The sequence below is a fragment of the Aspergillus japonicus genome (assembly GCF_003184785.1).
Source record: "Aspergillus japonicus CBS 114.51 unplaced genomic scaffold BO86scaffold_29, whole genome shotgun sequence".
Classification (NCBI taxonomy): Eukaryota; Fungi; Ascomycota; class Eurotiomycetes; order Eurotiales; family Aspergillaceae; genus Aspergillus; species Aspergillus japonicus.
Window position 1 is genome coordinate 46778 of NW_020291666.1, and position 14660 is coordinate 61437.

General features: G+C 51.7%; 10 protein-coding genes across 10 annotated transcripts; 4 read left to right on the forward strand and 6 right to left on the reverse strand.

The window, feature by feature from the left end:
• Nucleotides 1-196: 196 nt before the first annotated feature.
• On the forward strand, nt 197-888 carry BO86DRAFT_105563 (DUF1763-domain-containing protein). Its single transcript, XM_025665891.1, has 2 exons — nt 197-552; nt 610-888. Exons 1-2 carry the CDS (start codon nt 242-244, stop codon nt 722-724), a joined length of 426 nt encoding a protein of 141 aa, XP_025526937.1. The 5' UTR covers nt 197-241; the 3' UTR covers nt 725-888.
• Nucleotides 641-1016, forward strand: BO86DRAFT_105552 (uncharacterized protein). Its single transcript, XM_025665890.1, has one exon. It carries the CDS (start codon nt 725-727, stop codon nt 911-913), a length of 189 nt encoding a protein of 62 aa, XP_025526938.1. The 5' UTR covers nt 641-724; the 3' UTR covers nt 914-1016.
• Nucleotides 889-1460, forward strand: BO86DRAFT_105582 (uncharacterized protein). Its single transcript, XM_025665892.1, has 2 exons — nt 889-1266; nt 1387-1460. The coding sequence occupies exons 1-2, from the start codon at nt 1053-1055 to the stop codon at nt 1407-1409; spliced, it is 237 nt and encodes a 78-aa protein (XP_025526939.1). The 5' UTR covers nt 889-1052; the 3' UTR covers nt 1410-1460.
• BO86DRAFT_363537 (Tim17/Tim22/Tim23/Pmp24 family protein) lies at nt 1128-2677 on the reverse strand. Its single transcript, XM_025669977.1, has 6 exons — nt 2460-2677; nt 2280-2395; nt 2173-2199; nt 1906-2119; nt 1626-1849; nt 1128-1568 (listed from the first exon to the last, which is right to left on the reverse strand). The coding sequence occupies exons 1-6, from the start codon at nt 2472-2474 to the stop codon at nt 1511-1513; spliced, it is 654 nt and encodes a 217-aa protein (XP_025526940.1). The 5' UTR covers nt 2475-2677; the 3' UTR covers nt 1128-1510.
• Nucleotides 2678-3016: 339 nt separating this feature from the next.
• Nucleotides 3017-8224, reverse strand: BO86DRAFT_456708 (valine--tRNA ligase; the record flags this gene model as incomplete). Its single annotated transcript, XM_025677180.1, has 6 exons — nt 7807-8224; nt 7577-7717; nt 5483-7486; nt 4431-5408; nt 4309-4329; nt 3017-4032 (listed from the first exon to the last, which is right to left on the reverse strand). Exons 1-6 carry the CDS (start codon nt 7835-7837, stop codon nt 3017-3019), a joined length of 4191 nt encoding a protein of 1396 aa, XP_025526941.1. The 5' UTR covers nt 7838-8224.
• A 931-nt stretch (nt 8225-9155) lies between these two features.
• BO86DRAFT_379875 (casein kinase II subunit alpha/alpha') lies at nt 9156-10366 on the reverse strand (the record flags this gene model as incomplete). The annotated part of the gene is made up of 4 exons (XM_025670692.1): nt 9156-9251; nt 9308-9727; nt 9778-10151; nt 10252-10366. The coding sequence occupies 4 exons, from the start codon at nt 10364-10366 to the stop codon at nt 9156-9158; spliced, it is 1005 nt and encodes a 334-aa protein (XP_025526942.1).
• A 501-nt stretch (nt 10367-10867) lies between these two features.
• BO86DRAFT_419534 (ribonuclease P subunit p30 family protein) lies at nt 10868-11894 on the forward strand (the record flags this gene model as incomplete). Its single annotated transcript, XM_025675128.1, has 2 exons — nt 10868-10943; nt 11044-11894. The coding sequence occupies 2 exons, from the start codon at nt 10868-10870 to the stop codon at nt 11892-11894; spliced, it is 927 nt and encodes a 308-aa protein (XP_025526943.1).
• Nucleotides 11895-11972: 78 nt separating this feature from the next.
• On the reverse strand, nt 11973-12428 carry BO86DRAFT_105626 (uncharacterized protein). Its single transcript, XM_025665893.1, has one exon. The coding sequence runs from the start codon at nt 12311-12313 to the stop codon at nt 12050-12052; it is 264 nt and encodes an 87-aa protein (XP_025526944.1). The 5' UTR covers nt 12314-12428; the 3' UTR covers nt 11973-12049.
• Nucleotides 12429-12505: 77 nt separating this feature from the next.
• Nucleotides 12506-13372, reverse strand: BO86DRAFT_400258 (uncharacterized protein; the record flags this gene model as incomplete). Its single annotated transcript, XM_025673697.1, has 1 exon — nt 12506-13372. The coding sequence occupies one exon, from the start codon at nt 13370-13372 to the stop codon at nt 12506-12508; it is 867 nt and encodes a 288-aa protein (XP_025526945.1).
• Nucleotides 13373-13607: 235 nt separating this feature from the next.
• Nucleotides 13608-14314, reverse strand: BO86DRAFT_363555 (ACT domain-containing protein). The gene has a single exon (XM_025669978.1). The coding sequence runs from the start codon at nt 14179-14181 to the stop codon at nt 13759-13761; it is 423 nt and encodes a 140-aa protein (XP_025526946.1). The 5' UTR covers nt 14182-14314; the 3' UTR covers nt 13608-13758.
• Between the last annotated feature and the right edge of the window lie 346 nt (nt 14315-14660).

Genomic DNA, 14660 nt, shown 5'->3' on the forward strand with positions numbered 1-14660 from the left:
TGGCGGAGCAAGCAGGCAAGGTGGGAGGGAGTGGAGGGTGGAAGGAAGCTAAAGAAGCCCGACCCAACTTAAACCACTTGCAGCCTAACGCGCGGTGCTGATAATGCCGGTCGTAACTGGCTAGCGTCAACTCCCGCCGCCGCCGCCGCCGCCGCCGCCTGCGGCTTGCAGCATTTGATAGTTATCAAGTGTGTATGTACAGTACTCCGTACATTGGCACAATTGACACAACTCGAGCAAGATGGTCTCTCCAATGCAATCCTTAAAGTCTCTGGAAGACTCACAAGTTGTTGTCAATGCCTACCGCCAGTTGTATCGACACGGGCTGAAAGCCGTGAATTATTCGACGCCAGCTCGATACGTCCTTCGGCACACCCTACGCTCCTCCTTCCGATCGTCACCCCCAGAGAGCCTGGACCAACAGCGAATCGCTAATACCATTAAATTCCTCCAAAGAGCAGCGGAAGTTGCAGGCTTGGAACACAGGATTGTGAAGAACATGATGATCATGAAATACTGGCAAAATCCCCACATCAGGCGAGACCTCCGATCGTGAGTTTGCATTTGGTTCGGTATGAGATTGGGATTGTTGGCTCTGACCCTATCTAGTATCAAAGGCTTAGGTGTCGAGCCCCGTGATCCTAAAGTCAAGGAGGACGCCTGGCAGCAATACAATTTGACTTTGAAGCTCCTGAACGAGAGCTTGGGAACCTGCCTCGTATAAATGGTCTACTTCGGAAGTACTCGTCTGGACCATTATCCATCAACCCCAAGGCAACAACACTACCACCAGAGGTTTCGGGCACTATCGTCCGTAGGTTTTCTGTGTGCCATCACTTATGGGTTAACCGGACTCATGTTTCCCGCCTTGTTACAAAGAGCGACAACCTCTCTTCGCAGGCCCTGTCCGTGAAAAATGCTCGCTCTACAGATACACTTGCAGCTAAAAGGCTAGGCTATCGCTGGACTCCAAGGTATGATCAGAAATGGCTTTCCCAAGCCGGTGGATGGCTGTGGCCATAAGGAGTCCTAACCCTATACGGGAGTAAGGTATGAGCACCAGCTACATACGTTTCGTGGTCATTTGGTGTCAAGGTGGAGAGAAAACGGTATTCACGAAGCTGATGGTTCATTTTGCCAACCTTCTTCTGGGTTGTCCCGCGTGGAAGTTTGTCATCAAATTTAACCACCACACATGCTGGCAAACATTACTGAGCAGATTACTTCGATGGCTCGAAGTACATCTCTGGATGCAGCAGCTCAAGTGTATGTACCGTCCAGACTCTATTGTTTGCTTGGCCCCTCAAACCGCCTGCGGTAGGGCATCATAGGTACAGCCGCTGTGCGGCCCCTGCCAGTTCAATACCAATAAACCAAATGATATAGGGGATATACAGTGCAAAATGTAACAACATCCCGAACGCACCGTATCTATATGCCATCATGTGATATAGCCCAGCCGTTGGAGGTTGGCCTGGTATTGGGAGCGATACAAATAGCATCACTGAGATCATTTGTTGTGGATTAAAAAATTGCGGAACGAGTCCCAGTGATCGGAATCCGCGTAACTAGAATAATGATTAGCGTCATACAAGGCAGGCGAGATAGCGAGAGCGAGAGCATACATGTACACCATGCTACTCCTCAGACTTGACATCAATGTATCTGGATGCCAACGGAAGATGTACATAACAAGCGCCCAGGACAAGCTGGCAAATACCGGCCAGGCATTGCTTTTCATCTGAGTTCGCGTTTGCGGAGTGATGAGAGAGGAGAGTGGGTGCATGTCTGGACGAATGGCAAGTTTGGCCAACGCAAGTACCACACGAGCAAAGATATAGATCACAATCTCGCAGAACTGTCAGTGGATGATCGAGTCCGGTATTTGATTGCCCGGCTGTTTACCTGTTGAGTGATACTGGTTTTATGCCGACCAAAGACGGCATAGCCTCCTAGCAACCCGGCAAAAAAGCTATCGTATCGTCCTTCTTTCCCGACAGCAACCGGGTTGATATTGCGCAGCAGGATCATCGAGCCCTTGTATATCAGCGCAAACGTGGCCAGGTTCCGAGCATGTTGGCGCGTGGCTTTAAGGACAAGCTTGACTTTCTCACGGAATCTGTGTCATGATCAGCATGATTGATCTATGTTCTAAAGGCTGGATTGCCATACGTTCCTGAGCGAAAAAGCAAAATCATCCTATGGATGTCGAGCACATCGAGTCAGCTTAGCTCTTTACAAGGGAGAGGCCCGGATATCTGGATTTCGAGGGAACATACACTAGAGCATGCGGAAAGCGGACCTTGGCCCCGTAGACAGCGCCATTGCGAATGCCCTTGAGCAGGGACAGAAGCGGCGCAAGCTCTGGATTAGTGACCAGAGCATCCAGAGAGGCCTACAAAGTGGTTAAACTGACATAAGTCCTGCGTGGGGTTGGGTTCGAAAGAGTGCGACCTTACTGTGAGGGCATCCATCGTGCTTGTTTCAAGAACCTCGGCAAAGTAAATGAAATTTAGTAAAGGATCAGACTTGCTTCCTTCGGCAAGATTCAACAGGGAAACTGCAAACCATGGAGGTTTCAAGGTATGCAAGCAACAAAGAAAGCTGCTCCAAACCTAGAAGACATCTAAAGTACCAGTTCGGGGTAAAGTGGGGGAGTACGGCATTTATGGGAGCTGTGATGATCCGCGAGGCCTGAGACGAGATCCTCGGCATGTGAGAGACGAGCCGAGCGTAACGTCATGGTCACGTGTACAGAATACAGCCCCTACCTGGACATTCGCACGAGAACAACTTGATAATTCAATCCAAGGAAGTAAGGCTGAGACCGATAGAACTTTTTCATTCGCAAACGTCTATGTAACAAATACGTATCGAACAGGTTCAAATATGAGCTAGGTGCTGGACCATGGCCAGAGTGAAAACCGAACCCCCAGAAACGCCTCGTGCGCAGTTTGGATAGATATAATAAGTCGGAAAGAATCAAATTGCATTACAATGCATTTCAATGCAAGCTTCATGCCGTCTTAGCTCTCTTGCGTCCTTCATCCTCCGAGATCTCATCCACGTCCATCATGTCCTGATCCTCATCGTCATCCGACTCCACACCTGCGCGACGCTTCAGTCCCTTCATTTTCCGAGTCTGCAAGCCGCTGAGGTCCTGCTTGCCCAGGTGGACACGACCGATCTTGTCACCAATTGAATCCATGCTGATGTTCTTCTTCATCTTGATCTCCTCGTTGGGCCTCTTGCCTTGCTTCATGGCCTCCTTCATCGCGTCCCGAGGAGCCTCCTGCAGACGTCCAACCTTGAAGTCAAACTTAGGCCCAATCTCCTCCAGCTCCACGCGCGGAAGCTTGTGGCCACTGCGCTTCGTCCGGAGCTTGTACCACCGCAAGTGAACAACAGGAGCCAACCCTTCAGTAGGTTCCTCGGCACCGATCATCAAGATATATTGGAGCCCCTCCACGTCAATCTTATCACTCGTCTCACCCTTGAACAGGTCCAAGAACATACTCTTCAGCATGACGTGGGCCATCGAGGTTGAGTCTTCCCAAGCACTGCCTGAGAAGAGGATCATGGGCCGTAATCCGATGCCGATATGCATGGCCAGATCAGTGTGTTGCTCAGCGTCGGGGTGCGGCAGTAGCATCAATTCGCACATGTCAAGGATCTTGGAATCGAATACACGTGCCATGGTGACACAGTTGGGTCGTTTCTTGTTGCTGCTACCGAACACCACAAGACCACATTCGTTCTTGTTGGCCAGAAATTCGAGACTTTCGACGCTCTCAAACGGGTGAATGTTCTCGTTCTTCTTGTGGAATAGGACTGAATCCGGTCTTGTCAAGGAATGGAAGGTCTTCAGAACAGTGTGTAAAGCTTGCGGACATTTTGAGCCGTGCAACAACAGCGTGCGCTTAGGAGGTTCGATGAGCTGAGGTTCTTTAGCCTTCAGGATGCGCGCTGTGCGCGCATTCTTCGGTTTTCTGAAGCGATAGAGATTTTCTTGTAAGCATGGTGACTTGAACACTAGAAAGCGTAGTCGAAGGGGTTGCATTCTATGGACTCACACTTCTCTGAGCATCTTGACCAATTCTGAGCACCAAAAATCCTGGTTTGACGTGATAAGGGGTCACTGATCGGGCTCGTGAAAACGAAAAGAAAAAGGCGGAGTGAAAAGTTTTGGCGGAAAGGGTCTTGGCGACGCTTATCGATAAGCTTAATGGCATCCACCCATCATTCGGGCTTCCCCATAATGTGATATTAATAAGACTTTACGTTGACTAAATACGAGCCTTGACCTACGAACAGTCATCGTTGGTCGCACTGAAGTCCGAGTAAAACATCACATTTGTCAATACAAAAATATCTAGTTTGAAGAGTTTCGGGCCGCGAGATCTACTCTAGCCGCAGCTTTTCAAACTCACGGATCTGTTCCTCTAGACGAGTCATTTCACTCTCAGCATCACGCATTTTCTTTTCTTCAGCCTCGCGCACTTCAGGCTTAGCCTTCTCCTGCCATCCCGCACCGCTGATGAGCTTCTGCTGGCGACGCACAGTCTCACGTGCCTTTTCGAGACTAGCCTTGGCCTTCTCTTCCTGCTCCAAGGCAACTTCCTTGGAAACACGGAGATAGACAGCAGCTTCAGAGCTCACGGGAGCGACCACACAGCCTGAAGGGGGATTGGTATTCTCCGGGCCGAGCACGCTAAGCTCACCCAGGGTCTTGCCACCCAGGGACTTGATGCTAGTAAGCTCATCCGAGACGGTCTTGTAGCTGGTGGCATCGTAGGTCTGGATGATAATGTCGCCCTTGGTCTTGATCTCATACTGGGCCAGGGTCGACCGGATAGACTTCGAGGCATTCAGGATCAGTTCATAGGCAGTCTCAGCCTCGGGATCCTCGAACTCAGGTCTATACTCGGGGTACTTGGCCTTCATGATCGAAATTGTGCTATCTTCGGGACGACGAGGCAGGCGCTGCCACAGGTGCTCAGTGACGAAGGGCATCATTGGGTGGATCAAAGTCAAAGCCCCCTCAAGAGCGGTGTAGAGCGTCTCCTTGGCCGACTGCTGCACTTCAGCCGGGACTTCGGGCGCAAGCAGGAACTTGGAGTTCTCAATGAAAACGTCACAAAGTTGGCCGTACCAGTATTGGTAAGCGAGGGATGCCGAAGCAGAGAATTCACGCTGCTCAAGAGCCTCATTCATCTCCTTAGCAGCAGCGTTAAACTTGTGCAAGATCCAGCGTTCCGCGAGGGACTCTTTGCCAGTCTTTGTAGGGGTCGGCCGGGGCTTAAAGTCATCGCCCAACTTGCCAAGCACAAACTTCGTGGCTTGGTAGATCTTGTTACAGAATCGACGATAACCATGGATGACCTGGATATCGAAGGCAATATCACCACCTGATATGGGACCGTCAGTATGTAAGACAATAGGCTAGAAAGGATGAAGTCGATTGTTGGGAGGTTTAACTTACCGCCAGTAGTGTAGGACACAAGGGCGAAACGCAGGGCATCAGCACCGCACTCAGGAATACCCTTGGGGAAAGCCTTCTTCTGGTACTTGGTAGCAGTGGCCACCTCCTTGTCGGCAAGGTTTCCGGTGAGCAATTTGGCATGAAGGTCATCCAGCTTGATACCTTCCATAACGTCGAGAGGATCAATGACATTGCCCAGAGACTTAGACATCTTGCGACCCTCAGAGTCTCTAATCAAGGAGTGGCAGTACACCTCCTTGAAAGGAACCTTGCCGGTCATCTTGAGACCCAGCATGATCATTCGAGCCACCCAGAAGAAGAGAATATCCCAACCGGTCTCCAGAACGGAGGTCGGGTACAAATGCTCCAAATCATGTGTCTGACGGGGCCAGCCCAGGGTAGAGAACGGCCATAATCCGGAGGAGAACCAAGTATCAAGAACATCGGGATCTCTCACCAAAGTGAAGCTCTTACCGGGGAATTTAGCCGCCGCCTTCTCCCGAGCCGCCTCTTCCGTGCGACCAGTGACCCAAAGGTTCTCATCACTATCATCACCTTCCTCGCCGTCAATCTTCACGAAGTAGGCGGGAGCCTGGTGACCCCACCAAAGCTGTCTGGACAGACACCAATCGTTGATGTTGTTCAACCAGCGGAAATAGCTCTTCTCAGCGGATTCCGGTCTGATGATGATCTCACCGCTTTCAACGGCCTTGATGGCAGGTTCGGCGAGATCCTTCATCTTCATCCACCACTGAGGCTTGAGGATAGGCTCGATGACATCGTTGGACTTGGCGCAACGAGGAATCTTCATGGGGTTGTGCTCCCACTTGACATAAAGTCCTTTCTCTTTGAGCATCTCGATGACCTTGTAGCGGGCGTCAAAGCGCTTCATTCCGGCAAAAGGACCACCCTTGCTGTTGAAGGTACCGTCATCGTTCAAGACAGAGATGAACTCGAGATTGTGTGCCTTTCCGCGGTTGAAATCGTTGAAATCGTGAGCGGGGGTGATCTTGACAGCTCCGGTACCGAATTCAGGATCGACATCCGTGTCGGCGACAATAGGCATCAAGCGATCCACGAAGGGGTGGCGGGCGAACTTGCCGATCAAGTGCTGGTAGCGCTTATCATCAGGGTGGACAGCGATACCGCTATCACCGATCATGGTCTCGGGACGAGTAGTGGCGATCTGAATCCGTTCGTCGAGGCCATCGATTTCGTAGCAGAAGTGGGTCAAAACACCAAACTCGACCTTCTTTTCGTAGCCGGGAACATCGAGAAGGGTACGGCCCTCGACCTCCTTGTTCTCAACCTCAAGGTTGGAGAGGGAGGTGTTCATGGCCACACACCAGTTGACCAGCCGGTTGGCACGGTAAATGATACCTTCTTCATGAAGACGGACAAAAGTTTCTGTGACAGCTGCGGATAGGTTGGGGTCCATTGTGAAGGCCTCACGAGTCCAGTCGAAGGAGCCTCCGACTCTCCGCAGCGCGTTCTTGATGTTGGCGTGGTACTGATCCTTCCAGGCCCAGACGCGCTCGACCATTGCCTCACGGCCGAGGTCATGACGGGTCTTCTTCTCCAGCTTCCAAAGCATCTTCTCAACCACGCTCTGGGTAGAGATACCCGCATGGTCCATACCTGGCAGCCACAGAGTGGTCTTGCCCTTCATACGCTGCCAGCGGATCATGGTATCCTGGAGTGCATTGGTAAGAGCGTGGCCCATGTGAAGAGCACCGGTCACATTAGGGGGAGGGATCGGAATGACGAAGTAGCCTTCCGGCTTGACCTTGCCATCAGGGCCGAATTCGGGCAAGAAGAGGCCACGCTCTTCCCACCATTCATAGCGGCCTTCCTCGATCACCTTGGGATCGTAGGCGTCTGTGGTCTTCTCCTTCTCGATCTTGGCCTTCTTCTCAGCCTTGGGCGCAGCAGGCTTAGCCGCGGCCTTAGCCTGTTTCTCTGCGAACTTCTTGGCTTTCTCGGCCTTACGGCGCTCGCGCTCCACTGCAACGATCCAGAGATTGAGTCAGCATAAATCGAGATAGGCGGGGGTGGTAATCGCCTATAGTGCGGAGACCATCATGCTGTACGTACATTCCTTCTCGCTCTTCACCTTGGGGGGTGCAGATGGGTCCTGTCCTTCGACAGGCTTGGAGGCAGCAGCGGCATCCTGGTTTCTCAACTGTTCGTCGGCCTGCGGAGGGACGTCGGCGACGGGAGCTTTAGGCTCACCAGCTAAATTACCGTTCAAATGGTCAGCCACATTTCAAACAGCAACCTTGAAGCTTGACACGGCGGGACAGAGACGGATAGCCGCAACATACTCGGGTTCTGGGGGGCAGAAGGTTGGGCCATTCTGGAAAAAGGTCGTGAAGACAAGAAGGGAGGAGGGATTCTCCGAGGCGCCACTCGCGCCACTAACTGACGGAATAGTATCTTGACCACCGAGTGACTCACGCAAACACGGCGATGAAGAGGAAGACAAGGAGGGGGAGGGGTTCGGGTCGTTGTGCGAATGCGGGCAATTAAATTTCCTGGCTCAGAGCAAAGGAACGGAACGAATCAGAGGATGCCGGAGCTGGCGGGGCTTTCAGTTGGAACCTCAGTGGATTCAATTTGGCGGGCGGTGGAGTCGAGATCGGGCAGTTCAATGCAATGCACTGTATGTATGAATATATATACTACTCAGTATGATGCTTCAAAATTGACTAGATAAAAAATCACTTGAGCATTAAAAAATTGAGTTTTCCTGTTTCACTCGCGGTAGGATGAGGGATAGATATATTAGTTTCTTGTGAAGTGAGTCACATCACGTGAAGGAAGGGAAGGCACTATGTACTAAGTATATCTTGGTAATCATCACAATAGCCTACCAGGTAGCCTGTCAACTACTTCCTACAGAGCCTCTGAAGTGAGGGACCCGCCCGGGCAGCCATGCTATCCAAAAAAAGGACTGCTACCTACATCAGCTGATCTGTGCAGACTCAATCTCTCCATGGGGGAAGCTTCAGACTCAAGACTCACCCTAACAATGCAGTACGAGGCAAGTAGACTGTTGACCTTTTCAAACGCATGAAACTGGATCACACTCCTCTCAATGATGTATCAGACTAGAATTGGCATACATATGGTAAACGAAGCTGAAGCATGGCAAAGGGATCACAATTGGAAAAGAGATATGCCAAGGCAAACCAACAAGCAGGGTTCCCATCAACACCAGTCCAACTAACCACAAGGACGATCGAGAAGGATGAAAAGACTGCAGTAAACCGGCGCAGGGGAATGTGGGAAAGGTTACGCGAGGATAACGTCAGGAGTGATGACCCTCCTCTAAACACCGTTCGACATATTTCAATCACTGGGTATGCCAAGAGGATCAAGCAGAGATATATTAGGTGTATGTCATCTGTTCATCGTCGTCGTCTCCAAATTCAATAACTCATTGCAACCGCAGCGCTTCAGTTCATGCACGCGTAACGCATCAGTCCAAAGCTGCACAACCCTTCCGTAATGATTCTTCTGAATTGATTCCACCAAACACAGAATGAAGTTTTGGCACTGGAGAGGTTGTCGCCCCATTGATGTAGGGTGTACCGGCAGAGCGAGTATCAGGTAGAAAGGGAGAAAGTCAGGGTAGATCTAAATCAGGCGCGTTCGACCTTCATGCTAAGAACTATGCTGTGTTGTTGTTCCGAGCAGCCTGGGACTCAGCAGCCCGAACGGGAGCAAAATACGGATGGGCCATCGCTTCTTGAGCAGTGAGGCGTTCCTAGAAAGATGATATTAGCTTTGCGCCACGCAAAATTTACGCAACAGAGTGCATACCGCATGATCGTATCGAAGCAGCTTGTCCAAAAAGTCAATCGCTTCGTCGCTGACGAAGCGCTGGTTCTCGGCGTTGACAAAGGTGTGCCAAGGCTTCCGAGGGAAGCGCGAGAGGAGATCATCGTACTGAGGATCCAATTCAATCTCATACTTGTCCAGGTATTCAAAGAGCTCTTCGGTTCCAAGAACCTTGGCGATCTTCACCAGCTGATCAGAGTTGCTGTTTCCATGAAAGAAGGGCTCCTTGCGGAAGATCATGGATGCAAACATCGCGCCGAGCGACCACATATCCAGAGAGTAGTCATATTCCTGGAAATCAACAAGTAGCTCGGGACCCTTGAAGTATCTGGAAGCAACGCGGACGTTATACTCCGTTCCCTTGTGGTAGAATTCAGCCAGACCCCAGTCGATGAGGCGAAGCTAGGCATGATCAGCAGAAGAATAGACATGAGGCATTCATGACCACCAACCTTGCGCTTTTCATGATCGATCATGACATTGTGAGGCTTCACATCCCGGTGCATGATACCCTTACTGTGGCAAAAATCCAGAGCCTTCAAGAGTTCGTAGACATAGAAGCGGACATCATAGTCGGAGAATCGGGGGTAAAGAGTCCGGAAGTCGGTATTATTGACATTCTCAAAGACCAGACTCGGTGTCTTACTCTGGCTGTCACGAACGACGTCTAATAGAGCTACCACATTGGGCCCACCTGCCAGATTCTGGAGAATCTTGATTTCACGCTTGATCTTCTTCTTCTTGACTGGCTTGAGGACTTTGATGACACACTTCTGGTAGTTGACAACATTGATACCTTCAAACACCTCAGAGTACTTGCCGCGTCCTGCGAGAAAATAAGTGTTAGTCCACATATCCCACGATTAACCCCGGTGGGATGACCCCGTCGACGGAGGTTGAATATTGGAGCGTGATTTCGCCCTTACCGATCTTGCGGACCACCTCGTAATTCTCCAAAACACCCCAGGAGATGTTCACACTGTCATAGTCCCAGTAGGACCGGGGCATATGCTCATTGACATCAGCATAAACGCGCGCCATGGTTGATGGCGACTTGGGCGATCAGCTTCGAGGTCAGCCCACAATCGGATAGGAGTGGTAAAATGCGGCGGGGTAGGGAGGGGACCGAGGGAAGAAGGATGATGGGTGAGTGGGTGAGGGCGCGGCGACAAAATAGGGATCGGAAGGACAGACAACAGCAGCCGCGAGACTAGGAGGCCAACAACCCGTCTAAATTGCGCAGCCGTGCTATCGTCCAGAGCAGCCAAAGCACAGGGTAGTATACTAGTAGTAATATTATGGATGGTTATTCAGAAAGGCCGAGAGCGTTTCGCTCCGCCTTCGGGGTCACGAGACTTGCCTTGTCCTATGGGTGACTCGGGCAGCTGCCGGGCTCGGCAGAATATTGATGCGGTATGATTTTCAGATGCCCATGCAAGGGCAGCTCGCAAAAGCACTGTATGGAACTTCAATCAGAAGTCGTTTCGTTCGGGGCAAAAGTGAGATATTGGCTCAAACGCAGGGAGTCACTCTGTCGCAATCATGTTCTATGATTTGAATGTGCCCTATAGCCCGGGTGATCCCGAAATTGTTCATACTTTGAACTTCCTTGCAGAACGTGCGTCATGTCCCCCCCCCCCCCCCCGAAAAAGCACGAGACCGGCGCAGCATACTGCGCATTTTCTAAGAGCCACATGAAGTGCTGACCTGACTTTCAGTCGGCTACACCACGGTTGCACTGTCAGAGACGATCAATGGGAAATTGCCTCCAAGCCTGAATGCCCCAGCTGCTCCAAAAGATGCTCCCCGGAACCTGCTGCTTCTTAGTCGCCTGAATCTGACCCTCTCCGACCCTGCGCAAAACCAACGACTTGCTAGCCTGACGCAAGCCTATGATCTAGTCGCTCTCCGCCCAACAAATGAGAAGTCTCTACTCAACGCGTGCACCAATCTGGAGTGTGATATTATCTCCTTGGATTTCTCCGTTCGCCTGCCGTTCCACTTTAAATTCAAAATGGTTTCCGCGGCTATCTCACGTGGGATTCGTTTCGAGATCTGTTACGGCCCGGGTGTTACGGGGAGTGGTCTTGAAGCTCGACGTAATCTAATTGGCAATGCTATGGGATTGATACGAGCAACACGTGGCCGAGGAATCATCGTTTCAAGTGAAGCGCGGAAGGCTCTAGGCGTGCGGGCTCCGTGGGATGTGATTAATCTTGCCTGCGTCTGGGGTTTGTCGCAGGAACGCGGAAAAGAGGCAGTCTGCGAAGAGGCTAGGAAAGTGACCGCCTTAGCCAAATTGAAACGAACAAGCTGGCGTGGAATCGTCGACATTGTTGATGGGGGAAGTATCTCAGCTGCCAAAGCCACAGGACCGTCGTCTAAGCAGAAGGAATCTGCGGAAGTCAGAGCCGATGGATTGAAAAGAAAGGCATCGCTTGGCTCTGAGGCAGCAACCGAGGAGACTGAAAAGCCACTCTCAAAACGTGAGATGAAGCGCAGGGCTAAGAAAGCTCGGCTAGGGGCGTTCGGTGGCGATAGCAGTGCTAACGGTACACCGGCTACTTGAGCGGAGAACGTGCCAACTTTTCTCTTCTTGTTCCGAAATGCCTGTCGCGAGGGGATTGACAGACGTTTGTCGAGAGCCCTGCCGTGTCGGAACCTAGAGCCGAGCCGCACGGCCTTCGCTCCGGGATATCATCGCGTTAGGGGTAATACCTTTTGTCACAGGGATTTCCCAAGACCAGACCGCACACTAGCCAAGTGCAGCGATCTCCTTCGAGTCTCTAAGGACTTGTCTTGGTGGCCGCAAAACCTACGCTGAGATAAGCGGTGTGCGGGTGACCGAGGCCTGCCGCCTCCATTCCCCTCTGCCAAGTATAAATACCCTTGGTGACGGTGCAGTGAGTCGATCCGTTCACGGGGACAGTGATCAACTTCCTTAGTCATGACTGCAATTATTGAGGCAATGAGACCAATGATGGCCATTGAATGGCAGCGTGGACTTTGATACCGCGTGCAAGAAGCGCACTCTTCAGATCTATATCATATGAATCTAGACTTACGCAAAGACCTTAAGATGAACATATAAGATCAATCCAAGCCCAATGGACCGCGTGCCTATCCATTACCGTAGAGAGTGCCATTTATGCACGAAATACCCAAAGCTGTGACCCCAGCTCAACCCTTGACATATACCTCCTTCCGATATGCCACCGTAAACCCGGCCCTTTCTGCATTTCTGGCACTTCCACTGCCTTCCCGTGTACTCAGCGTCACCAGCTTCAACCCCATGCCTTTGGCAGCCCTCAAACGCGCCTGGATGAGCGCCACATGTGCGCCCCTCCCGCGAGACATCGGCACCGTACTATCCAAGTACAAATGCCCGAAGCTCTCCTCTACAGTATGCGTACCCAGGACCGCCAATGCCGCGGTGCCGACCACTTCCCCGGCGTCTGTCGTCGCGACGTAGAGTCTCGTATCGGCTCTCCGGGCCGCAATCCTCGCCAAGGCGCCCAACAGCTCCTCGGGGCGTCCCCCATCGGCGAATCCCGCAATGGAAGCGGCGACGAAGTGCTCGCGATCGACATCCGAAGCCACCTCTCTAACCGTGGTATCCTTCCCCTGGTGGCCCTTCTGCGTGATGACCGGTCCATCTGAGTCCTCCAGGTCCATGCAATACACGCTCAGCCTCCCCTTGGAGAAATACCCGGCACGAGTGAGAACCTGCCCTGCGGACGGGTCTGCGTACTCGCACAGATGGATTTCCGGATGCAGACCGATTGCGGCGTAGGTTGACTCGAGATTGCAGAGATCCTGTGATGTGAAGGAGCCGTGGAGCCCGAGCCCAACGATGCGGCTTAGCTTGCCTTCGAATTGGGGGAGAGTACGGATGGCGACGCCTCCGGCTACACGCTGGTGCTGAATGAGGACCTCGCAGGATGGGTACAGGGCTTGGAGCGCCTCAGCTTGGCGAACGACGTGTGTCTCCTCCGTCTGCTCGATTCGAACGACAAGGCTGGGCGGTGGTGGGGTGGCGAGTGTCATATTGGAGCTGCGGTCCCAAGCCATGCATAGATCGTGCTGTGCCGTGGCAGAATCCAGCTGGGAGAGTCAAATAAGCCGTCTGATCGACTGTATTCATGATTCAGAGAAAGAACATGCACTACAACGGAGCAATGGACTTACAAAGGTCTCAGACCACCCATGACTCACACTCACCTTCAATTCAGTTTCTTATACGAAGATCACTCCATTAATGTAATCACGACTACAAGCGCCCCCCCACCCTACCAATCACGTCCATCGTAGTCAGCACAACTTAGCAACAATATAACGTGTCTACTAGTACTTATATACAGCCACATGTTCCCTTCCAGGGTGGAAGCATCAAACGCTAGCTAAGCCCACCAACCTCAAACCTCCCCCATCTATCAATCACCCCGCGACATCCCTCCAATAACCCGCATCGCAACCCCCTCCTTCCCCTCGGGCACGAAGACATGATCATGATAGAACCCACTGACCACATTGGCACTGACCCCGGCATCCCGGAGTCGTGCGCTGATGGCAGCGATCAGCCCCACTGCCTCGAGACTCGAGTGCACGCTGAGGGAGATCATGCGGCTCGGAAACACGTAGTCGGTGAAGCCGTGCGCGATGGCCTTTTCGCGTGTGAGGACGAGTGTGGTACCCTCCGCTTCCTGGAAGAGAAGTTGTGGCTGTAGTGCTTGCACATCTTGGCTCGCTGCAGAGACTGGTATTTTAGGAAGAGTGAGGAAGACGAAAGTATCAGGATAGAGGATGGGCTCGAGTTTGGAAAGAAGAATTTGGAGATCTGTTTCACCGGGAGCCATTGTGGTGGTGGTGGTGGTGGTGGTGGTGGTCGTGGCGTTCAGTAAGACTGATTGATGTGCTGTCGTAGTGGCTCTGGTTTGTGACTTGGCAGTCGGAGCTAGCAGCACTTGCTGGTTTGATACCTGGTGTTGTTTATATGTCCGGGTTGTGTTGTTGATTCTGTACACCAGGGAGTAGATTAGTCGCTAGCAATGGGTGAGTAAGCAGGAGGAACCTCGAGCTCTCACTAATTTCACATTTCAAAGCTTAATCTATGAGAAACACCTGAGAAGCCTAATCATCTACAGGTAGAAGAACTGCTAGACTTAAATGTCATCAGTATTATGATTATCAAGAGCACTGCGAGTATACACTATTTACCCACTGGTATCTATAGAGAAAACCATCGTGTCTCATGTCCGTAATAGCAGCAGGATAAGAGGGTATGAATGCGAGACCATGAAAAGGAAATCCGCCCAGCCTCACCAGCAGAAAATGT

Coding starts and splice junctions, on each gene's coding strand:
- BO86DRAFT_105563 (XM_025665891.1), top strand. CDS start 242: ATGGTCTCTCCAATGCAATCCTTAAAGTCTCTGGAAGACTCACAAGTT. Junction 553..609: donor ATCAGGCGAGACCTCCGATC/GTGAGTTTGCAT, acceptor GACCCTATCTAG/TATCAAAGGCTTAGGTGTCG.
- BO86DRAFT_105552 (XM_025665890.1), top strand. CDS start 725: ATGGTCTACTTCGGAAGTACTCGTCTGGACCATTATCCATCAACCCCA.
- BO86DRAFT_105582 (XM_025665892.1), top strand. CDS start 1,053: ATGAGCACCAGCTACATACGTTTCGTGGTCATTTGGTGTCAAGGTGGA. Junction 1,267..1,386: donor CTGGATGCAGCAGCTCAAGT/GTATGTACCGTC, acceptor CAAATGATATAG/GGGATATACAGTGCAAAATG.
- BO86DRAFT_363537 (XM_025669977.1), bottom strand. Junction 2,120..2,172: donor TTGCTTTTTCGCTCAGGAAC/GTATGGCAATCC, acceptor ATCATGACACAG/ATTCCGTGAGAAAGTCAAGC. Junction 1,850..1,905: donor AAACCAGTATCACTCAACAG/GTAAACAGCCGG, acceptor CAGTTCTGCGAG/ATTGTGATCTATATCTTTGC.
- BO86DRAFT_105626 (XM_025665893.1), bottom strand. CDS start 12,313: ATGGCCATCATTGGTCTCATTGCCTCAATAATTGCAGTCATGACTAAG.
- BO86DRAFT_363555 (XM_025669978.1), bottom strand. CDS start 14,181: ATGGCTCCCGGTGAAACAGATCTCCAAATTCTTCTTTCCAAACTCGAG.